The 24,685-nt window shown below is 36.6% G+C and overlaps 1 protein-coding gene and 1 long non-coding RNA gene across 2 annotated transcripts in view; one reads left to right on the forward strand and one right to left on the reverse strand.

Annotated features, from left to right (window-relative positions):
* Nucleotides 1-24,685, reverse strand: part of fras1 (Fraser extracellular matrix complex subunit 1) — a 277,569-nt gene that overhangs the window by 74,871 nt on the left and 178,013 nt on the right. The window contains exons 19-25 of the mRNA XM_015031370.1: nt 24,227-24,373; nt 12,357-12,512; nt 8,607-8,753; nt 6,933-7,079; nt 2,682-2,822; nt 660-800; nt 112-252 (exon numbers count right to left, since the gene is read on the reverse strand). Coding sequence (XP_014886856.1) covers nt 112-252; nt 660-800; nt 2,682-2,822; nt 6,933-7,079; nt 8,607-8,753; nt 12,357-12,512; nt 24,227-24,373 — 1,020 coding nt within the window. The remainder of the gene's footprint in view (nt 1-111; nt 253-659; nt 801-2,681; nt 2,823-6,932; nt 7,080-8,606; nt 8,754-12,356; nt 12,513-24,226; nt 24,374-24,685) is intronic.
* On the forward strand, nt 1,665-20,648 carry LOC106946760 (uncharacterized). The gene is made up of 2 exons (XR_001424818.1): nt 1,665-1,709; nt 20,431-20,648. It is a non-coding gene; the product is annotated as an uncharacterized LOC106946760 (long non-coding RNA).

A 24,685-nucleotide genomic window follows, 5' to 3' on the forward strand; every position in this document is an offset into this window, starting at 1 on the left:
GTTTAAACTATAGTGCTAACTCTATGAACCCACATCTCAACTCAGATTCTTATGTGAGTTAGAAACATCTCCAGGTATTGACATGTTCTTCCATTGGCATAATGTTATTACCATGGCAGGTTCTCGTCTTCTGATCGGCATAATATCCATGTCCACAGTCGGGGGTGCAGTATCCTTCCATCAGGAAAGTCTGGTCACGACACACTAAGCAGCGTCCAACGCCGTCGCACTGGACGCAGTCCGAGGAGCAAGCTGAAGAAACAGGACACCACAGGCAAGAGTAAAGGAGAATTTTATTTTATAATTTCCTTTTTTTCTTTGCAGAACATTCATTGCAAAAAGAACATATATTTTATTCATGTATGTTTATATATATATATATATATATATATACATATATATATATATATATATATATGTATATATATATATATATATATATATAGAGAGAGAGAGAGAGAGAGTAATTAAATATATTAAAAAAAACTTTTATATTTAAAAAATAATATTCCATATGTATAAATTTATTTATTTGTATTGTTGAAAAATAAATTAACTATATAAAACTAAAATTAATTCACAAACCTAAAGTAATTCACTAAAACCATAAAGTAAAGCTATATTGCATTTTAAAAACATTTAAAAGTGTTGATTCTTACACTTGCAGACTTGTGATGAGGAATCCAGGTAATAATTTCTGCCACATTGCAGGACACACTGTCCCTGGAGAGTGGCGTAGGGAGGCTGGCATTCCAGACATTTCCCAGGACTGTTGCACTTCACGCAGTGATCGTCACAGCCTGAAACAGACAGACATACGAAAAGAGAAAAACATGTCACTGGATATCCCAAAAAATCTCAAACTGCACAAATATACATAAATGCTCCATGTGGAAAACATGCAGCACAACAGATGCAACCAAGGAGAAGAGAGCAGCTTTCTGATGCAAACCTTTAAATAAACCATCTCAGAGATTTTCACAATGTAAAGATTTTTCCCCATCAAAGTGTCACAGACTCGACATTGAACATCACTGGTCAGGATTCCTAAAACTTGTTTTTCATCCAGTGTGAAGAGGCATAAAAAGCTGCATTTCAGCCATGCTTAGAGTAAATATTCACAAACTTCAGTTTCTCCCCTGGCAGCATAACTATGGGTTCATCTATTGTATAAAGCATGTATGCACCGAATGGTTGTTGACATTGTGTGAGCAGAGAATTGAACAGACGTCATTGTATAACCAAAACCTGGAGTCCTCAATACATTCTCCACAGGTTAAAGTCGATCTGTTCTCACATATACGCACAAACCACTATGAAATTTCTTAGATTAGGATTGTAGTAATGAGTTAATAAGTCTTTAAAGCCATGAATCTTGATTTTGACATTTTGGGATTCACTCATTGTATAAATCTAAGCCTAATTTTTTTAAAGGTGACCTATTATGACTCCTTGACCAAGTTAGAACAGGCTGAACAAAACTTGTTACATTTTTTGCACAAAATTATTCTTAGATAAGGATATTTCAGTCTTCTCAGTTTTGAGTGAGTTCCTTTAGGGCCTCTGCCACTTCAAATCCAAATAAGCCGCTGCTGACCTCAATGTTTACACTTCCACTTAACTGAATAACTGATATTCAGTTATTCAGATATTCAAATAACTGAAAACAGATGTGCAATTAAACAACCATACATGTTTGACAAGCAGAAGTGGAGCCTTATGCACAATCAACAAGAAAGCTGCAAGTGTTTTCTGAATGGTAAGTCAACAACAAAACACTTGTTTCTTCCAGCAGCCATTAGAAGCGTTTCCTGTACAAACATGAGCAAAACTTTATCAATATTCTACTAATGTAGAAAAAACACAATTTAAAAATTGTGGCATTCCCATTAAATAAGAAACACAATTAAAATCCCATGTGAGTAATTTTCAGTCAGTAAATAAATCACCTCCTCCTAGCGCCAAAACAGAGTTTTTTCGAAATTGCCGTATTTCCATTAACCAAATTTATTGTCGAAATGTCAAATTGAGCATTTATACGGTAAATGGAAGCACAGAGCGTACAGCAGTCAAACCAGCTAGCTACGCGTGCCGGAACGCCACCTGGGTTGCTAGGTAACAGGCTGGGCTCTGCTGGGGTTGCTAGGTAACAGCGCAGTGCCCTTTGAATGTGACTAAACGAACTGGAGGTTTTTGAAACAGACAACAAAAAACATGAACTTATTGCCAAAGACCTGCTGAGTGTTTCTGGGTTATTTTTAGAAGCAGTTGAGACAAAAATGTAAATGTAAAATGGTGGGAAAAAATTTAATTTGTATCAAAAAAATAGATTATTTTCTGTTGGTGAGAAAAAAAGGGAAAGTACGTCAGAAGAAAACAACTACATTTGCGAGCATATAAATGGGGCAGCTCGAGCCTTTCCAGGTGTTGGAGATTAAAAAGAATATAATCCCAAAATGGGAACCTTTGGGTCAGATTTTAGCTGCATAGTCAATATAATTTCCATTTGTACTTCAGGCTCCTCCTTTTGGCTGCACTGCCGCTGATTTACTGCTTTAATCATTGCCGGATTATAAAACATTACAGAAGATCAACCTCAGGTGATAACATGATGAAACCAGAGGTGGTTGCATCAGCGGCACATGAGGGAGAGACGCTTATCTGCTGTCTGTGGGACTGACCGAAGCATCTGTCTCCATCCTGATAAGATCCGACGGAGCAGCCCTGGGCGCACACGCCGTCCTGCAGCACGTATCCCTCCATGCACTGCAGGCAGTCAGTTCGCAGAGGGCCTTTACAGGCGTTGCAGCTCCAGTCACACTCTGGGAACAGCACAGGGGAAATAGAAGAGGACGTGTTGGGAACATTGGGAAAAAAGATGATGATTTGAATACATTTCTGTTGTTTATCACAAATCACCTGCACATCTGGAGCGCTGGTGGTGTACGAAATAAACCCTGGCAGGAGAATCAAACCCAATAAGAGCAAAACAATCCTCCTTCTGTTAGACTCCAGGTTTGAAATGAAGCGTCACATTGATTTCAGAGAAGAAAGGATGTAATTTTACAGTGAATGAAACTCTAAGCCAAGACACGTAATCAGAAATAACAGGTTTTAACGTGACTGTAGAGATCATTTGCATGTAGTTTCAAACAATCAGCACACTTGAGTTTTGGTCAGAAAAGAAACAGGTTTGGTGAATGTGAAAAAGAAAATTTAGGTATTACTGAACCATTGGACAAAAAGAAAGGAAAAATGTATGTATATTTGTATATATATGTGTATTTTATTTGCCATTTAGTTTTTCATCTTTTATTTCAAAATAAAATTTTTAAAAGGATAAAAAATATATATATTTAATTAACTAAAATGTTAGACAATTTAAAAAATAATACATTTAATTTGATGTTTAAATTAAATTATTCTTACATCAATACTAATATAAATCTATTTTTTAGTACATATGCTTGTAATAAACTAATTAAAAACTAACATTTAGAACCAACCAATCTGACTATTGTTAATATAAAATGTAATTTATTGCTATTTAATGTAAAATATATGCAATATCTAACCTAAATGTCTCTGGGTTTGTAGAAAACAGATAACAATCACAGAGTCCATTTGTCTACTTCATAAATTACTCAGAGGTTTTCTGTCCTTTGAAAGCTCCCGGTGGTTTCCTGGAGCTTTTCTAGTTTTCAGAGATAAAATGTTTGTCTTGTTTTCTCCAACTGAAGGTTCATGACAGGTTCATGCCGAGGCTGCAGCAAAAACGCATCATGCCCTGGAAAACCAACCGTTTCTGCTTACACTCCAAAAACAAGAAATCCCACCAAGCATTCCTCGTCTAGTTTCCAGTGCAAATATCTTAGTACACTTGAAATAAGACAAAACCAGCTTACAAGTGACTTTTATGAACTGTTTTAAGTAAAAATATTCTTAATATCAATGGAAAAAATGCTAGAAACTTTGGAAAAATATCTAGTGAAATAATCTACCAGTGGAACTATGGTAGTATTTTTAAATCAGTTTTAATTGATTAGTTACTTAAGACAAGCTCATATGTCTTGCTGGAAAGCTAATTGTAAGTTAGTTTTGTCTTATTTCAGATATACTAGGATATTTCCACTAGAACTAGATCAAGAGTTTGTGTTTTCGCAGTTTGTTGTCACAGAAAAATTCTAACTTTTCACCTCGATGCCACACAAGTGTTTCCTCTTAGCTGCTAATCCTGAAACAAGCTAAAGAAGCAGCAATCTCGTCTCCATGGAGACGGTGCCTTAAGGTCCTCCAAACCAAGAGAAATCTCATTACTTGGAACCAAACCAGGGGTAAAGGGAGATACGAGAGGTGGCTTTCTGTAATCTACAGGGGATATTTGGTCCCTTATATTCTTTACTTCATTTAGTTATGGTTTGAGTAAAGGAAAATAAAGCCAGAATGGACTCCGATATGCACAAACTGCACAGTGGGACAATAAATAATCCTCTCTAACGGGAGTAAGACATGAAAGCCGTTTCATTTTCTTGCTCTGCACTAAGCAATATTCCAGACTTGGTCTCATGTCATAAAACGATTCTCCCCAGATCCCAAATAAGAGAAAATAAAATTAAAAAAGGTAAGAAACAATGGTTTAAAAGATATTTCTAAGGGCCAACGCCTGATCCAGGATGTGACAGATGAACAAAATCTAAAGCTCTCACTGCCTCCGTTAGGGTCAGAAAGATTCAACAATAAAGAATCACAATAAACTGGGAAGAAACGGCCTTAATGGGAGACATCCACACTGCAAAAACACAAAATCCTACCAAGTATTTTTGGTTTAGTTTCTGGTGCAAATACCTTCGTACACTTGAAATAAAACTAACTTACAGGAACTTTTTCATGAAGATAGGGGCTTGTTTTAAGTAAATAATTATTATTTCTATTGTATTGAAGATTCTTATGATGGGACTTGACAAACCGACCAACATATTTAATGTTTATTAATGAGTTTAGCATGAGCATTTGACAAAATGTAGAGTCTAGTCTGGTTTTCACAGCTGTTGGCTGTGAAAACCAGAACCACAGCTGGCTAATCTCAAAATATAAAGCAGAATATTTTGTGTACTAAAAGGAAAAAAGTGGACCTTTTACTAAGGTGTGTGTCCCATTAAACTAACTACATAACAGAAAAATAGTTTAAGCCGAGATCTGGATGCTGACAGTCACCAGATCTTAATCAAATGCAGCTTAAAAATCTGCTTGAACAGTTGGATTTCATCATCAAAATAAAAATGTACATCTCTGGAAAACATTTCAAACATCTTGATAACTCTATGCCACAAAAATGAAGACAGTTCTGATGGCAAACTGTGCAGTTTCACATTTCCCTTCATTTGTTTTGCGCAGTAATACATTAACAGTAAAGCATTTAGGTCACATAAACTAAAAGATGCTGAAGCTTCTTTTGTCCAAACTGAAGATCTTGTCTTGCTTAACCAAACAAAAAAGGAACATTCAACAACATTTTAATGCTTCAATGTTGGTTTTAGAAAAATCACACCTGATTAAAAAACTAAGTGTTTGTTTGTGTTTGCCATTATCTGAGTCTGTGTGGGTTTGAGAAGCACAGCAAACACACAGATCAGTGTTTAGACAGGAAAACATGCTCTGCACTTGATGATAATGACGCCTGATGACAAGCAGAATCAAAACAATCAGTCACAGCAGGGCTGGGGCTTCCCTCCGGCAGATCCAATCAAACGCTCACCGATGTGACAACAAATCAATTCCCAGCTTATTTATTTAAACTTCAAATTCCTGAACCTGACAAGTTAGAAGGTGTTCATCTGCAAAAAACCACAAACATGCCGAGTCCTGGCACTGAAATGCTCTATATTATTTACAAATGTAGAGCTGAACAAGCCGATGGTTGCTGTAAACATTAAAACCGACTCAAACTGGACGAAACAACGGCAGCTGAATTACTTCTTGACTGAATGGAGGATTAGCCGCTAAAGCTAATGGAATAGAAATAAAGCTCTGTGGCTGAGTATTTATAAAAATCTTTTTTTTCTCATAAATGCTGTTAATTACAACAAAGTTGTTCTTTTTCTGCCAGTTATTAGCCACATTTTTCCTCAAATTTAGCCTTTATTTAAAGTTATTAAAAGTGGAACCACAAACATCTAGTAACATTTAGTTGGTTAGTTAGTTAAAATACAGCTTAAGAGGGTAAAATTAAACTAAACAAGACATCTTAACTTACTGTAAACCTAATTAAAATAATTTTTAACTAATTTATTAATATGAAAAGGAACTATTAAGTCAGATAATTATTCATCTCAAGAGTAGTAAAATTACATGTTCATGTTATATTTATTTTATATCTGCCACAATAATGAATGCAGTACATTTAATGTTATTTAAAAGATCAAAATATAGAGAACTAGATTAAGGAAAACTGTAGCCAAAGAGAGAAATTTAAAGAAATAAATGTGTAATATTTAGAAAGGATGGGGTAAAATGCCAATCTGTAGCAGCAAAAATAACATCCAATTATCATAAAGCCCAATTAGAGAGAAAGCTGTTAAAAACCTGAACCGTAACACAAATATGCAGACTTTCCTGCAGGACTATTCCAGAGAGAAATAAAGTTGTTGAATCTTAACAAAAAGCCCAGGATTTTCCATGAAGCTCATTAATCAACTTCACTGGGCAAAAGAAGATGTAAGAGAGTTAAAATGCACACACAATGGCTGGAATTTGCATTTCTGGTTCCAGAGTTTATTACTTGATTGATGGGCCCCATAAAATCACCGTGGCCTCCTGCACTACATGCAATATGGATGGAGAGTAATTTATGAACGCTATAAAGGCCGCATACTGTATCCTCATTACTAATCAGGAGCGTCCTCCGCTGCGCGCTGCGGCGGTTTCCGTCTTACCTCTACAGGCGCGGGTCGTCGTGTTGAGGTAGTACTGATGGGCGCAGCTGTCGTACTGGCATTCTCCGAAGAGCAGCACCTTGGTCGGGTCACGGCAGGACGTACAAACCCCAGCGGTGTCGCATGTCAGGCACTGTCTGTCACAGGCTGCCAAAAACAGAAAGAAAGGTCGATAAAAAGGTCAACGCAGACAAGAGTGAGGGAAAGATCAATATAACACCTGCGGCAACCTAACGCTGTATGGATCTACCTTTGGCCAACCTTTAGGTGTGATTTTACTGTCAGATCTGTGCTTTTTTTTTGTTTGTTTTTTACCTTACCTTTCTTTTTATTTTAAAGGAGGCCTATTATGCAAACTTCACATTTTGTACGTTTTTATGCTTCCATTTTGGTTTCTACTGCTTCAACAAACAACCAGGCACAAAAAAATCTCACCTCCGCACAATGAGTTAATGTTTTTGGTGTCTGAAAAATGAGTCATTTCAAAAACCTCCCAGTTGTTAAGTTACCCTGAACTGTAACCTAGCAACCCCAGCAGAATTCTGCCCGTCACCTAGCAACCCAAAATGAGCTCCAGCACATTTGGTCAGCTAGTTTTACCGTTGTACATCAGTGACTGCTGTTTGTACTTACCATCCAAAAAACACTTGTTGCATTCTTGTTGGTTGTGCAGGAGGCTCTACTTCTGCTTTTCAAAGATGTACAATTGTGTAACTGTGCATCTGCTTCCAGCCATTTTCACATGCGAGTCTAAACGATGAGTTGGGGGGCTTGGCCAGCAGCAGCTTATTTGAATTTAAAGTGACGGAGGCCCTAAAACAACTCACTCAGAACTGAAAAAACCTAAAATCTCATTATCTAAGAACAATTTTGTGCAAAAAATATAATAAACAGTGTTTCGCACAGCCCATCGACGTATCCTAATGTTTTCAAGGAAACATAATAATTCGCCTATAACTTATCAAAAAGGCAAAATTATATACTGTAATGCAAGTTTTCCCAAGATTAAATCTGAGTTATCTTTCCTGTAGTTGGAATTTTTGTTGTTTAACGTAAACAATCGTCTTCAATGATATCCATAATGTACTATTGTGGAATGAAAACAAAATACTAATTTATAAGCAATGTTGACACTCATTGAGGCAAATGTTCTAAAAATATGTCTAGAGTCAGATTATTTTCTTGTACATTTCATAAACATGAGAACTGAATACCAAACAACATTTTAAAAAGTGAAACAACCGAGATCAAGTCTTATTTCTCCCACAGGTCCTCATTAAGTGTATTTCTGAGTAGAAAGCTGAAAACCCCATGAACAATAAATTCACCTCCGTCTGCCTCCGGCTCCAACTATCTCTACGTATGCAATGTTTTATGTTATACTATAAACTACATTTTCTCAGTAAAGTTAAACAAAGATATTAATAAAATCACTGAAAAGGTGAACTACTAAAATCTTGCTTAGTTTTGAAAATGAAAGATAAGAACATGTAAGCTTTGGCTCAATCCTGACAAACTTGAACAATCGGTACTAAATATTAACTTTATAAAGGCAAAATAAATTAAAAATTTATTTTTCCCCAAAGAAGATTAAAAGGAAAAATATAAAAATTTAAACAAAAATGGTGTACAAACAGCAGATAAGTGTGACCAATCAGCAGGGGTGTTTCCTACCTTGACAGAGCCGATGACCGTTGTCATAGTAACCAACGGGGCATCTGGCAGCGCAGAGGCCAGAGGGCAGCAGGACACTTTTGGTGGGACAGGAAGTACAGGACAGAGGCCCCGCCCCACTGCAGGACTCGCATGAAGGATGGCATTCTGGGGAAAAAAGTGAATAAATTAGATTAAAATGACAGAAAACGATCAGCATAAAATGAAGGAAATTGGAGCAAAAAGCATAAATGTGAAAGTTATTACCTAAATATGTTAGGTAATAAAACATCGCTCAGAACTGAGTAAAAGTTCAAAAAGTAAAATTTTGTTTTCTAAATATGAGTTAAGAAGTCCATCACTAACTGTATAAAACTTTCAGAAAGCTGGAACATTTTTGATCAAAAACACTTTACAAGATTATAAGATGTCTTATTATAATGTAAATATAAGAAACGTGATGCTCAGGGATTTCTCTAACCTTTCATCAAATTTTAGCTTAAAAAGCCTTTTAAGACTCAGGCTTTTTAAGACTGAGCTTATAGAAATACATTATAGTTCGATACAAAGAGACAAAGAGCACGTAAAAATTTAAAGGTGTAGAGACACAAAAACAGATTAAAACAGACAAATGGAGACAGAAAGCTGGATAGACATATAAAAAATACATATAGAAATGAAGACATATATTTATATCAGGGGCCAAACATCTCAGAGTTGTCACATTTTCAGATTTTGGAAACAGTCCAGGTAAAATACAATAACAGCTACACACTTTGCTTTAATCACAACTAACCACAGGTCTTCCAGCAAGGGTTGAAATACTTCAATAATAGTTAAAGGTGACCTATTATGCTTTTCTAGGGCCTCTTCTCCCATTAAATCCTAATAAGCTCCTTCAGGCCACGCCTCCCAACTCAACATTTACACTTGCACTTGCATTTGAAAAGCAGAAGTAGAGCCTCCTGCACAACCAACAAGAATGCAGCAAGTAGTTTCTGAATGGTAAGCCAACAACAAAACAGTTGTCTTTTCCAGCAGCCATTTTGCAGTGCATAGAGCGGTAATACCAGCTGACCTAACGTGCTGGAGCTCAGCTTTGGTTTCCAGGAAACGGGGCATTGTCTGCTGATTTGTGACGATAAATCAGCAGACAATGAATTTTTTTTTAGATTTTTAGAAGCAGTAGGGAACCAAATCGAAGTACGAAAACGTGCAAAATGTGAATGTTGCCCAGTAGGTCTCCTTTAAATATATTCAATGGTTGCTACATTGATTGCAGCAAACAACTCTTCCACAGAGTGATTGTGTTTAATAAAAGAAAGCAAAGAAAAACTTGTTGAAGTGTTTGTCTGTGTCCAGCACCCATCCAACACCAAATCCCCTACAGGAAAAAACATAGAGGCTGGTCTAAATCTTTGCACTCAAAGACGGATCTCCACTCCAACCTGCTGAATTATTACATTCCCACTAGAATAAATTTGTAAATGCATGCTCTTGAGTTTAAAAATACATATTTATAATAATCAGTAATCACGATCAAGTGTATAATCATTGCAAGAGCCCTTCCACTCCTCTCGCTCTCCTTGGCGCCCTCCTTCCATCTCTGAGCACAGAACAAAAAAAAAAAAAACTCAAGAAAATTCAGGAAAGCAGCTTTAGTTCAGAAGTCTGACGCAACACCAGCAGGAGAAAAGGCTGCATAGTATAAAATATTGCCACAGATGCATTGAATCCCACGTCTGTTGTTCAGTGTCCCGTTTTATCTCTGCAGCGTTGCTTCTTTACGGTGTGTGTTGGTGTGTGTTGGTGTTCGGCTGCTTCGGGCTCGGCTAAATGAGCCTCCAGAGGTTTTGCGGCCCGAAGCCTCCTCCTCACATTTGCATTTAAATCTGCATGAAGACGCTCTGCGTGGCTGCAAGGCGCCCCGTCTTTTCTGCTGCTCACCTGCCGAATCGCAGGATGAGGACAGAGGAAATGATGATGATAATGACCCTGGACGATGAAGATGACAAAGCTAATAAGATTTAGGGCCATAAGAGAAAGAAGGGGGGATGATAGTGATAACGAGGCTAATGAGGATAAAGAGGAATTAGGGTAACGATCAGTCGTATACGGAGGATGAGAACACCGATGGTTATTATGAGGATGATGGCAATAATAACGACGAGGAGAACAGAGCTGAAAGGCTGGAATGAAAAGACGATTAAGAACCAGGAACGATGCAGAAATAGAGATGAAGACTGTTGGGAATAATGGGGAAACCAAAAGGTTACGACGAGGATGAAAGATTGGAGAAAACTATCAAATCTAAATGGGAACGGATCTTCAGAAAGCAGGAGTTTAGGTCGTTTGGTGCTCCGGAGGATACAGGTGCATTAACACAAAGCCAACAAAAAGCATCACAAATTATCTTTAATGGAGCAACTGTTGCTGCTCATCAGTCTGGAAAGAGTTTGGGAATGACATCCCAGCATGACAAAGCTCCAACTCAGAGCGTACAACTCCCAGGTAACATTTTAAAAGTCAAAGTTCATGAAAAGTTAAATATGGAAGAACAGTTTGCAAAGTTACGCTGCAAAAACACAAAATCTTACCAAGTTTTTTTGGTCTTATTTCTTGTGCAATTTTGTTAGTGCATTTGAAATAAGACAAACTAACTTACAAGTAACTTTTTGGCAAGATACAAGAGTTTGTTGTAAGTCAACAATTCCTTAATATTGATTTTAAAAAGTACTTATTTAATTTGCAGATTGTTAAACTTATAACAAAATTTTTTTCTGATGTTATAAGTGAAATAATCTGCCAGTGGAACAAACACTTTTTCACAACTATTAAGGAATTATTGACTTAAAACAAACTCTGATTTCCTGCTGAAAAGTTACTTCTAAATTAGTTTTGTCTTATGAAGTGTACTATTCCACTATTTCACTATTTGGTCTAGTAAAACTACTAGTAGACCAAATAGTTTTACTAGACCAAATACCTCTGTTGTTGAGTCAAACTAATATGTTATAATAATTATAAACGGATAAAAACACAAAATCCCTCATTGTTGTAGTGAAGCATGATGTCAGCATCATTGAGTGTCACCATAACAATGAATCAAAAGCTTAAGACCCTGAGCTAAACATACAAACCATCAGTTTTCTGCAACATCCTCTACAAAAAGGAACATTTAATTTCAACTAGAGACCTTTACATTTACTCCAAAAAGTTCAAACCGGGGACAAATGGTGGATTTCTAGTAATGTGTTGCTCAATTTAAGCTTTTCCAGAAGAAATACAAAAACCTGCTCTTTTCTTTGGATTCTGACTCAGTGTAGCTCGCATGAAAATGCTGCACACCAAGAACATTTAAGAATGAAATAAATTAAATATTTCAACTAAAAAATATCAAGATCTATCGGATGGAAAAGCCAAAGAGGTTGGTGTTTGTTTGACTCCTTGTTGTGGACATTTAATGTCACTTTTCTCACAAATATGTTGGAGGAGGCTTTGTGTTAAAAACCTTCGTGTGAGTACCAAAGAGGATTTCTTTTAGCTTCATTAACATTCGCCGTTTCTTCTGCTTCTTGTCATCGAGTCAAGACAGAAACAAAGAGGGTCGAGGACCAACTTCCACCTAGTCAGTCAGATCTTCAACCGGCCGGATGAATAAAACATGGAGGCTCTGATGAGATTTTAGCTCAGTTTTACATTCAAACGGCTGCTGTCGCACCTCTGACCTTTCTACATTTGATAATGAGACAGGAGAGTGAGAGTCCTTACTGATGCAGGCTCCGTGCCACGCATAATGATCGGAGGGGCAGAAAGAGACGCAGTGATCGCCAAGCAGCCACGTCCTCGCCGCTTTGCACCACAGGCACACGCTGCCAACGCCGGTCTGGAGGTCCGCCGTGCAGCGCTGGCAGTCGGAGCTGCACTCTGTGGGGGGAACACAGGAAAGAACATTTTTATTTCCTACTGTCCTCCTTTTTTGAGTTTTTTAATTTATTTATTTACAGGATGTAAGGGGAATAAAACTAACAATTATCTTAGTAATCTATTAGATTATTCTAACTATTAACCATGAAATCAGATTTTAAAAAATTAAGATTTTTTTTAATTTAACCACTTAAGTCTCTTTTACACAGTATTAGAAATACATTGAAAGATACAAATTATGAAATTCCTTTTTTAAATTAAATGCAATAACATAGCATTAATTCAGTGAAAGTTCAATCACTTGTAGGAAAGGATGCATCTACATCTAACTGTTCTTTTTTTTGGATTAGGAAATATTAGGGCTGGACAATAAATCAATAACAATATATGTCGTGATAGATGCGAGATCAATAACAACAGAAAATATGTCTGATAGAATATTCAATAATTCCACTGAACCGCAAAGCATTCTGGGAGATGTAGGCAGAGGTTTAGCCGCTAAACCTTTAAATACCGACTAAGGTAGGTTGGTGGAATCAACTAACTCACTCACTCTTTGGTTACCTAGCAACTCACTCACTCTCTGGTTACCTAGCAACAACCTGTGGAGTAACTTCCACAGTAGCAGTTTCAGGTTTCAGCAATGTAATTCATAACTGCTTAAAAATAAAATAAAAGGGGGAAAATTATAGAGAAAGCTGTGGATAAAAAAGGAAAGATCACATCAGATATTTAAAAGTAAAAACCTAACATTAATTATCAATATCAACTGATAAGAAGTGTTCATATCGTGATACTATTTTCAGTCATATCATCCAAATGGATAGCACAAGTTGCAGAATAGATATTAAAAAATCATTTAAGGAGTTCTAGGTGGAGCATATTTATAGACATAGATGTTTTTTTTTTATTTTTTTTTTAATCTTAAATGCAGAATATATATACTGGAACCAGATTTGGTGTTAACTTGCGACATTGGTTCAAAACTATGTTCGGGAACCAGAGCGGGCTCCAAACTGAATTGGAGGAAAAACCTTAAGTGAGTTTTCTCCAGGGGATCCAGCTTCCTCCCACAGTCCAGAAACATGACAGTTAATGAGGTTAATTGGTCTTTAAATTGTGCTGTGTCTGTGCAAAACTTTACTGATATTTCGCTAAATTTGAAAAAACATATTTTTGTAATCATGGCGTTTCTGTTAGAAAAGAAACTAAATTAAAGTCGCACGTGAATAAGTTTGTTCACATGATAAGTCATTAAAAATCACATTGCGCCATCAACCTGTTGTCTTCTTTGTCATTTCCGTCAGTAGTAACATCTTGTTGTTGGTCACATGATTTGTGTGATGCAAAAGAAACATTTCCAATAGAGTTTCAGGAAATCAACCAGTTTAGATACGGCCAAACCCCCCCCCCCAAATTTTCACTTTATATTCAGCTCTTTTGAAACTGACATGTTTCCATTAAGTCAATTTATTTTCAAAAATTTAAGGTTAATGTAAACGCAGCTAAAGATTAGGGGTGATGTAAAATGTGCTGCATGTTCACCTTACTGAGAGCCTCATTAGTATAGATGTTTGAATCCTAGATGCTCCACTTTCCTTCACTTTCTGAAACCTGAATCTCCTTGTTATTGTCTCCCACAGCAGATAAGAGCTGACCCACATGCTTCAGACAGAAGTACCGCCCAGCCAACCAGAATACTCTGAGATTAGCTCAACAATGGCCAACAGCTCCAGGCATTTTATCGGATCTGGGTTTTATGGCGTCTGGGTTGTGGGGACCTTTCAGTTGTTCGCCTCTGCAGAGATAACCATCAGCAGGGAGACGCAGAAAACCCCTGAAGGTGACGGCTTATCTCTGGACAACAGAGAACGACAAAGACTGGCCACACGTGGGGGCACTGGAGAGAAAAGGAAAGATTTTACTCTATTGTTTTACTTTTCCAACAGAATTTGAATTAACTGCTTAGTCAGAAAGAATAAAGACTCCCATGTCTTTTTTTCCTGCAATTTAACCAACACTAAACCCTTGTCGACGTTTCTTTTTAGTTTCTCTGCATTTCACGTTTTATGCAGCTCCATTTCCATTACTTTGCTATCCGTACCATGCTAAATTTAGAACAGTAAGAGCATATCTCCTCTAAAAGAAACTGACACTGCTTACACCAACACATCAGCCGAGCCCTGAGGGGCAAAATCCTGTTTGCATTTCGTGTCAAGTCTTCAAAAAGCAGCAATCTGAGATGTAATCACCACTGGAAAACAGACGGGAATGCTATTGTCTCACGCCATTTGCATTTTTCCCCTGCATATTTCCACATGAGGATTTTTGGCACAAAAAACATATTTAGTTTATTGAGCCAAAAACACTCAACTAATAAAGTCAAGATTAAAGGAGAGGAAAAGGGTTAGAGATTGGAAAATAAATTAGTTTTCTGGTAATTTACTGATGAAACCATATATTTACATACACTGCATATAAAAACACATTTCTCTATCTGAAAATGTGTGTGTGAAGCAACTACTGTGAGAATCTTGAAGAAACAAACCCAAAAGTTTGACCCAAGTCATATTTTAAAGCAGTTTGTCCCTGATACTGACCAAATGTATGTAAACATCTGAAGTCATGGAGAGTCACGTGTTTTCTGGCATTTAACAAATAGAGATAATTTAGGTAATTCTCACTAAAATAAGAAAAGTTTGGTCTCATTTAACTCCAGAGAGTGAGAAAAAAAAAGTTGTTTGTCTTTTTATTGAATGTATGCAAATATCTGGTTTCAACTGGCAGAGATGATGAATGAATGAGTGAATGGAAAACCGCTGCGCTTTTAGCAGTAACAGCTATATCTGTTATTGCATCATAGAGCAATAACAGATATAGCTTACCAAGGAGGTTACGTTCACACGGCAGGTGAATTCGGCCCATATCTGACTTTTTCACGGCAGTCTGAGGGGCTCGAATTCAATTTGTCACTTCCGAATGTGGAACTAAATTGGACGTTTAGTTTTCAGTTAGAACGGCCATGTTGCATTTTATTCAACTTTTACATCATTGGCGTGAGACATGCGTCATAATTCGGGTCCAAAAGTCTGTTGATATTAGTTCTGTTTTCTTCGTCTTGTTATGATGTTGTCCCAATACTGTCAGCTCCGATTCCTCAACAACTTAAAAAATTGATCCATAAACAATAAAACGTTTCGCTGCTGTGTTGCGTCTAAATTCTTCTTCTGCACATGCGGGTCACTTTGGGCTCAGACCGTTCACACAAAAGTCAGGCTGTGGTTGCATTTAATTCAAAAGAGAAAATCTGCAAAAATAAAATAAAAAAAAAACAGAATTGTGCATCACACATAAGTTATGTGAATGTAGATATTGTTGTAGCATTTCAATGTTAGAACTGCCATTTTTACTATTTTCTCCACTGTTTGTTTAAATACCAATACATTTTAAAATATGTTACTGTGTGCATTTTAATGATAAAAATTACCCTTCTGTACCTGACTGGTACCTTAAGAAGAGTATTGCAAATAGTTTTTAAGTGCAATATTTGTGTTTGTATCGTTATGATTGCTCTGCCAGCCATATAATAACCTAAAAAAGTAGAAATAAATAGTTTTCATCATCACTTTTATCATTATCAGAGTAGTGTCATAAACTATTGATATAAAACATTAAGTCCAAATCGAACGCCCTTACAAAACTCCACTGCTATGCTGATGATGCTGTGATATCAAGGTAACATTTGGTCTTCATGCTGCTAAAATTATTCAACCAAGCAAGGTTTTCCAGCATATTATCAAGAATTTTATAATACACACCTGATGGATAAATCTTTGACATCTCATTGCATATTAGGAAGAAAAGTAAAATAAAACGATCCGAAACACTGGAGGCATGCCTGAAATGCAAGATATACACCACTGCTGAAAATTTATCTCTAGTTTACTCGCATGTAAATAACCCAAAGATTTTTTTTGTAATTCGGTTCTGTGAAAAAAGTACTTTGGGTCGACGGTTTAGTGGGTGTGGACTTAATGACTTAGCAGCCAGAGGAATTTTAGCTTAAAGTTTCTTCTTAAGATCTTTTTTTTTTTTTAAATAATGTGTTTTTAATTATTTGCATAATTCAGTTTGTTCCAATTGATTTAATTAAATCATGAAGAACATTTATACAATTGTTTTGATTTTTTAATTTGTGAAAGGTGGTGGATCCCAATAAATGGAATGTCAATGATGTGGTTTGTCCAGGAGGGGCGCCAGAGAGCAATAAACCTTCACTAAAAACCATTTTATTCCTCCAGATTTTGTAGTTTTGCAAATCACAGAGTCTTTTTTAATGATTTCTCTGCAAAATCATTCTCACATTTAGTTACATTCAAAGATGCTTCTTTTAATGTAAAAAGATTGTAGAACTCAATTATCCAACGAACTGAATCTGATCAGGGGAGTTAATGATTTTCTGAGGTTGGGAAAACACAACGCAAAAGGAAGAGGAACAAATATTTGCAATGTCATCTAACAGTCAAACTTTCCATGTAATATCACGTTGCAACAAAACCCGAATCAGCATTCCTGCTGCCAGCGCTCTGCAGGTGATCCCTCTCCGAGCTCTGAACAAATTGCTCCACATCGGAGATAAGATAACTCAGGCGTCAAGGATTATTGACTGTGCAGCCTAAAACTGAATATAAAACTAAAATGGTATTGATTTTGCCCCTCGGAGTCCCTCTTTATAGCATAGTTACCATTTCTGAAGCACATAAAAAGATATTCTGGAGTTATAAATGTGCAGGACGGATGCTGCTGCTCTCCTGTTGGGCCGTTTTATGAGACATTACCCAGAGTTTCCTGCATCTGCAGCATAGACCACAGGAAGTTGCTTAATGAGGCTGATGTGTCTTTGCTGCTTAGCTAAGAGTTTGCAAAGTCAAAACAAGATCAAATTGGTTTCTTAAGGTATTTTGTAAGAGAGCAGAACGCGATCAGTAGGTTAGATGTCAGTGACTGTGGCGTGAGAATAACCGGAGCGGGAAACTGGGTGGCCCGTTCTGATGTGTGTTCACCTTGTCTGGGCATGTCGCCCTGACGAACGGATTTATAACCAAAGTTATTAAAGAAGTCATTCATTTCTCTCTCAGCTCAAATGTGTTTTGCTTTGGGCTCAGTCCCTTTTCATCCCTTGTTTTCAAATATCCATCGATCCAAGCAGGCAGGCTCTCCCGTAATCCCATGAAATGAACTTTGAGACGGCTTCTCAGGGTTTTCTGGAGGGATTTCAAAGTTCTGCTGTTTTCTTTGCAGCCCCAATGTTCTCACATATTTTCTTTGCTTATTAAAAGCAAATTAATCCCTTCAGTTTTTAGTAACTTGAAATAAGCTCCTATATACTGCTGAAAAGTTAGTTTTATTTGATTTCAAGTGTACTGAGATATTTGCATAACCAGACCAAAAATACTTGGTACATTTTCAGTTTTTGTAGTGTAAGATGTTTTCTGCCAACTTACAAGTAACATTAAAGCAAAATATAGTAACTTTCTTAAGTAAAAAATTATTTAATATTGGTGAAAATGCAGATAACTTCACTTATACTATGGGAAAATGTCTTGTTATAGGTGAATTTATCACACAGTGGAGCTAGGACATTTTCATCAAAATTAAGGAAATATTTACTTAAAACAGGCTCCAACATCTTGCTGAAAGTCACTTGTAAGTTTTTTCTTATTTCCAGTAGAAACTAGACAAAAGATACTAGGTAAGATTTCGTTTTTTGCAGTGTGATAAACACAAAAAATAATAGTGTTTGACAGAAGATGGTATGTTTAATCCAGTAACATGATTCCTAAAGTGCCATTCACCAAAAGTTGCAACCAGAGTCCAGAAAATAAAAGGTTTTCTGAACAGCTGGTGAAAAGTATCAGGTGGTTTAAAACTTTTGCACAACACTGAGTCTTAAGACTTTTCTCTGCTGTAGTTTATCTGTATTTCTGAGAGACATTTATGTTGTTAAGAGTTAAAATGGCGTTTCCCAGGATGATTCCTTTAAACACAGAAACATCGACTCAGATCTATACAGAAAATAGGAATCTGAGCGTTGCTGCAGTTTAATTTTATTTTTCCTCTTTTTCTCTCAGTGTAAAAACTCCACAGGGTAATAAAAACACAAACTGCTCAAAAGCTCCCCTGGCAGGAGCTCACAATTAATACTGATGAAGTAAAAGCTCCATCGCAGCTAAACGGAGCAATATTGATCAGTGAATTATCCTGGAGAACGGCAGCGCTCTGAGTCGATACTGATACAGGTAGATAACTGCGGCAACATGCTACCAGCCATGTATCTTCAGTGTGGAGCACTTTCAGGCTCACAGAGAAAAGAAAAAGCTGCCTTTGTGCTTTATTTCACTTTTATTATAAGTGGTTACCATGGTGACACGTCTATTTAAAGCTACGTACGGCGACAAACAACCAGAGGTGGGCAGGGTACCCAAAAATTTTACCCAAGTAAAGAGCAGCACTACTTCAACATGTTTTTACTCAAGTAAAAATGAAAAGTAGACATCCAGGAAATTCCTCAAGAGTAAAAAAGTGTTTGGTAAAAAGTCTACTCAAGTAAAGTTACACCATCAGACGGACCAAAGTATAAAATTAAGTGGAAATGTCGGTATTTTAAGGACAATAATTCATATAAGACACAAAAAGTAACACAATCAGACAAAAGAACATTTTTACAAATCATTTTTAACAGAAGCTGCAGGTGTGTGTTTGTGTCCGGTGGATTTTTGGTTAAAACTTGTTTGTTTTTCATTCAGTGGGTAGAAAATCCAGAAATTTTACACAAGAAAGAGCAGAGATACTTCATAATAAAATTACTCAAGTAAAAGTAAAAACCATAACATAGTAAAAATACTGCTAAAGAAATGTTTTTCAAAAAGTTACTCAAGTAACTGTAATTGAGTAAAGGTAACTTACTACCCAACTCTGCAAACATTTTGCTCCCAAAAGGTTCTGGTTGGAAAAGTTTCTGAAACATATGAAGTGTTTCTCAGTTTTTATTTAACAAACGAAACAAATTCAGGAAAAAAGAGAAGAAATAGAAAGATTGAATAAAATTATCCTGTGAAACACTACATTAAGTTTTAAAAACATTTTTAAAAATACCGTGGTAGTTTGTCATCAATGCCCCAAAAGGTAAAACCTTCATTTTTAAAAACAGAGGAGTTCTTGTTTGGGAACCAATGATGGAAGATTAATTAAGAAACCTCAATTCTTCTCTCGGCTTCTAATTTTTTATGCAGATTGGTTTTGGTTTTGACAATATCACTTAAAAGCTTTGCCAAGTTACACGCTCCAGTGCATTTGGTCTCTGCTGTCAGAGGCTCATTAATAAAAGAACCAACCGCGCTTTTATTCAGCACGATTATTCTTCTACAACTGGGGGAAATGCTGCATATGTAAATCTGAAGGAAGAGAAGCACCGTCTCACTTATTTGTGCAACAAAATCAAGTTAAAAGCAGGAGAGACAAAACGTCAAACACTTTTTAAATATATTCACATTTTCATCCCTTTTCATGGGATTTAATTTTATAATTTTATAAATTGAAGGAAACCTACAAAAATGTGATGAATTCTGATTTATTTCTTAAAATTTCACAAACAAAATGATAATTTAGCTGATTAAAGAAAATCAGCCATTTACACCAATGTGACAATGGCATCTAAAGCTCTACGGACCCCATTGGCCTCAGTAAAGGTCAGAGGTCATGATTCAACAACTGGAAATGGAGTCAAAACCACTGCTGACCCACAAGAATAAAAGACCCCTTTCATATTTACCATCAAACATCCTGGAAAAATTGTCTACAAACTAACGAGGCTAAATTGGAGGTGGCCAACATTTACTGCATCTTTGAAAAGCAGAAGTGGAGCCTCCTGCACAACCAACAAAAATGCAGCAAGTTGTTTCTGGATAGTAAGTCAACGACAAAACTCTCTTAAAACCAGCTTACCAAACTTACTGGAGCTCAGCTTGGGTTGCTAGGTGACGGGCGGAGTTCTGTTTGGGTTGCTAGGTAACAGCACAGTGCCAGTCAATTGTGACTCGATAATCTGGAGGTTTCTGAAATGGCTCGTTTTCCAGAAACCAAAAAATATTAACTTATTGCCAAAAATGGGTGAGATTTGCTTTAAAACTGTTTTTAGAAGCAATATAAACCCAAATGGAAGCATAAAAAATTTACAAAAGGGGAATTTTGCATAATAGGTCAATTTACGAACAGTTCTTTTGTTTGATTTTCTTGTTTTTTTTTTTGTTCTTTTTTCTTCTTTTTTTGGATTTTTCCATTTTTTCTTATTTACTATTTTTAGCTTGATTGACCAAGAAACTAACATAAATACAATAGAAGGCCAAGACATACTATCTATCCCATAAAGCTTATTAAAAGGTTCAAATTCACATTTTTCACAAAATTAGAAAAATAATGGCTAAATTAGGACATTTTAAGGAGTCAGCTCTGCCTTGTCAACACTGAAATATTTCTTTAAAGGTAAAGAAAGACTAAAGGGATTGATAATGGAGGTGGACAGGAAGAACCAGAGGGAGAGGGAGAGAATGATGGACGGAGAGAAGATGAGAAGAGACAGCAGACGGCGAGACATCTGCCTCTGATGGATCCCCTCATATAAGCTGATGACAGAGTGACAGCCTCAGTGATGAGGGAATAACGTTATAACAAGATGTAAAGCTCAAGTTTTACATCATACTGAACCCTCTAAAGTGCAAGTTTGTGAGAATTCAACAGGAAGTATTATTGTTTTAAGATTTAGACAGAAAAAAGGGTGAAGAATGATGACCAGAGTACATCTTTGGCCCAGATGAGCCTTATTTCAAAACCGATTCCAGATCAGTGTGCATGTTTGCAAACAACCATAAGAGTTTAACCGGCTTATCTGGCGTCGGCAGGATTAGTGGCTTAGAGAGGGAACTTCCAGTTAGTCTTAGTTTTCACAAAGTCACTTCTTCTTCGTTTGAGTCCATCACTATGGAAACTTGTGCTGGAGTCCAAAGTTGCTCCACAGCAGGAAATCAATACATGTTAAAAAAAAAAAAAAAAGCAGCGCTGCCCGATAAGGCAGGTCTCTCAGCTTACTCTGAGCTTCCACTGCTGGGACTTTCTCAGAGAATCACAATACATTTAATAAGGTCAGGTCTAAAAAAAATCCATGTTTGCTGACCCAAACCATCCCTGGAGGTCAGAGTTATGCCTCCATTCAGAACCAAATGCAAGAAGTCATTTAGTCCCACAGCCAGGCACTTCATAAGGACGATATTTAAAGGGCATATTTCAGCATATTTTGGTGACAGCACCAACAAAAATAAATCAAAATTTGGCCTTTCCGCTGATTTTCAAGCAGATAAGCAACAGGAAAGCAATGTTTCTCTCTCTGGAGGCTGACTTTTATAAAGTGGGGTCGACATAGGTCAACTATATACTGAAAATAGGTTGTTTAATTCGATTAACTTCAACTGGAAATGCTTAAAAAGGCAGTTTATGCAAATAAATTAATGACTTCTGGTGTCTGGAAAATGAGTCATTTCAAAAACTTCCTGATCATCAAGTCACAATGACAGGCACTGCGCCGTTACCTAGCAACCCCAGCGAAGCTCAGCTGTTACTAAGCAACCCAGGCCTTTCTCCAGCATGTTCGGTCAAGTTGTTTTATCTCTGTATGCGCTGTACAATGGCTGCTGGAAACGAGCACTGTGTAGTTGTCGACTTGCCATCCAGAAAAAACTGTAAGACAAAAATCTTCAGTCTGGTGCTTTGGTCGCAAAAAGCTCTTTTTTTGAAGACAGTTCAAAAAAATTAAATTTTTCATTTATTTTATTTGTCATTTCTGTTATTTTGTTTATTTATTTTGGATATTTAGAATGTCTTCTAGCGTTAAATGTTTATTAGAATTTAAAGTTTATTGATCTTTGATAATGTGTTCTTGCATTATTATGATATTATTACTATCATATTACTTGAAAATGGTCTCAATACTACAATATTGTTTATTGCCATAACTTCTGGAACAATTTATTGTTATTGTGATTCCCTGAAATAAAACCCAGCAAAATAAACTGACTTTAAGTTACAGAATATAAATTAGATGCTAAGAAAGGAAACTAAAGTCAGAGAAGCTGCCAGTATTTTAGTTTCATCTGAAGCTCTCTGATAAAGTGAACTTTTTTGGTTCGTTTTTTTTTTTTTGATTTTTTTTAATAAAAAAGTCATTTAGTTGGGATAAAGAAAAAGTAATAGTTTGAGTTTGCTGCCTGTGGTGCATTTTCGTCCAGCTGGGGGTAAGCTTCAACACTTTAAATATCACAAAGAGCCTTGAGAGATGCAGAAAACACAGTTTATCGATAAAAATTAATGTGTCTAAATGCAACAGAAATGAGTTCAGCTAAAGTCCAAGGAATAAGGAGATAAGGTTAAGTTCAAATGGTGCTGGTAGGGTTGGGCTCTCTGGTTTGATTGTGACAGAAACTTTTTTTTGGGTAATTAAACCTGCAAACCCTCATAAATTGTTTTCTTTTCCTTTTGACTGGTTTTGATTCAACTTCCATTCATACCGGTATGTAAAAGTGAACAGAAATGCAAAGTTTTTTCAGTATGCTGGTTCGTGGTATCAAAAATTCTGATAATTATGGACAATGACTGAGTATTTCCTCTCCTTGCTAAAAATAAAAAGCATTTCTTTCTTTCGTTTCTTCTCTGCAGTTATTCTGCTGCAGAGAAGTACAGTTTGTTCAGCTGTTTGTCACATCAAAGATTCCCTTAAGTTGAGCATTTGCTGCACAATTTGTGTCCATTTTCAGTGGATTTCCCACTTGTGCAACAATTTTTTGAGATCAAACCAAGTTTCAGCTTAACTGTGTCGTGTTTCATAAAACAAACAAGAACAGATGATTAACTCACAACCAGGAAATATACAGCTACAAGAAATTAAACCTGTTTATGGTCAAACCTCATGATTGATTGATGGACAGACAGACGGATGGATTTATTAACAATGATTAAAAGCTGTAAGAAGTAGGAATTAAAGAAGTGAACCTTCATTAAAACCTGTATTAATTAAACCAAATATCATTCAGTACGACTTTAAATCTTTAGTATTTACTACATTTCTTCAATAAACTAGATTTTAATTGACTGGGTGCGTTTTATCCCTAATTATAATGAAATTCCCACATTATTTACAACATTCAGGTTTCCAAGCAACTGTTTGGAGTTAGAATGTTGCTGCTTAATTTTCTAGCTAAAACAGGTCATTCCTCATGAATTGAAGATTTGATGCAAATTAGATCCTTTTAGCAGACTTTTTTAAATCAAAATTAAAATGGTTCTAAAGTTCAAAAGTTAACGACTTTGACGAGAAGATATTGCTAAGAAAAACAAGCAAAAAGTAAAAGTTCCCACCAGAAATTTCATCTTTAAACATTAAAACATACTCAGCAGAAAGAGAAGATACAAATTAAAATGTAACAGACATGGCTGTTGTTGAAACCTGCAGAAGAAGCGGTATGTCTCGGTATGTCATCATGCGAAGCTGGGTGGGTAGAGGAAAACTCAACTCCTGGCAGAGCTGGAGATTAATTTCCCAGTAGAGTCCAGTGCCGCTGCACAAACAAGCCCTCCTGGCTGCATATTTCATGAAAACAGCGACTTACGGAGGCACTCTGTGGTGACGGCGCTGAGGAAGCGGCCCTCCTGGCAGCCCGTGGTGCAGTAGCCACTCTGCAGGGCGCCCCCCGGGGGACAGGAGGTGCAGTCCGCCTGGGATGGGCCGGAGCAGGTCTGGCACAACGGATGACATGCTGAGGGAAAATAGGACACGGATGATGGTGATGATGATGAAAACTCACAGAAATTCAGCTGTCATAAAAAAAGCTGCTTCCTTTCTGGGAATTTGTTGAAAAAAAAAAAATTCATTATTTGACCTTTAAATGTGCAGGTTGTCTCATTGAGATCCAGAGGCTCATTTAAAAGAGAGGCAGGTTTTGATAAAACAAAATTGCAAACACAAGTAATATTGTTTTGTTGTAACTTCAGAAACATATAGAAATCATTGCTTTGTTTTTAAAAAAAAAATCAATCCTATAGAGCAGGGGTGTCAAACTCAATTTCAC

The sequence above is a fragment of the Poecilia latipinna genome, unplaced genomic scaffold (assembly GCF_001443285.1).
Source record: "Poecilia latipinna isolate Pla-1442-1.1 unplaced genomic scaffold, P_latipinna-1.0 Scaffold204, whole genome shotgun sequence".
Lineage (NCBI taxonomy): Eukaryota > Metazoa > Chordata > Actinopteri > Cyprinodontiformes > Poeciliidae > Poecilia > Poecilia latipinna.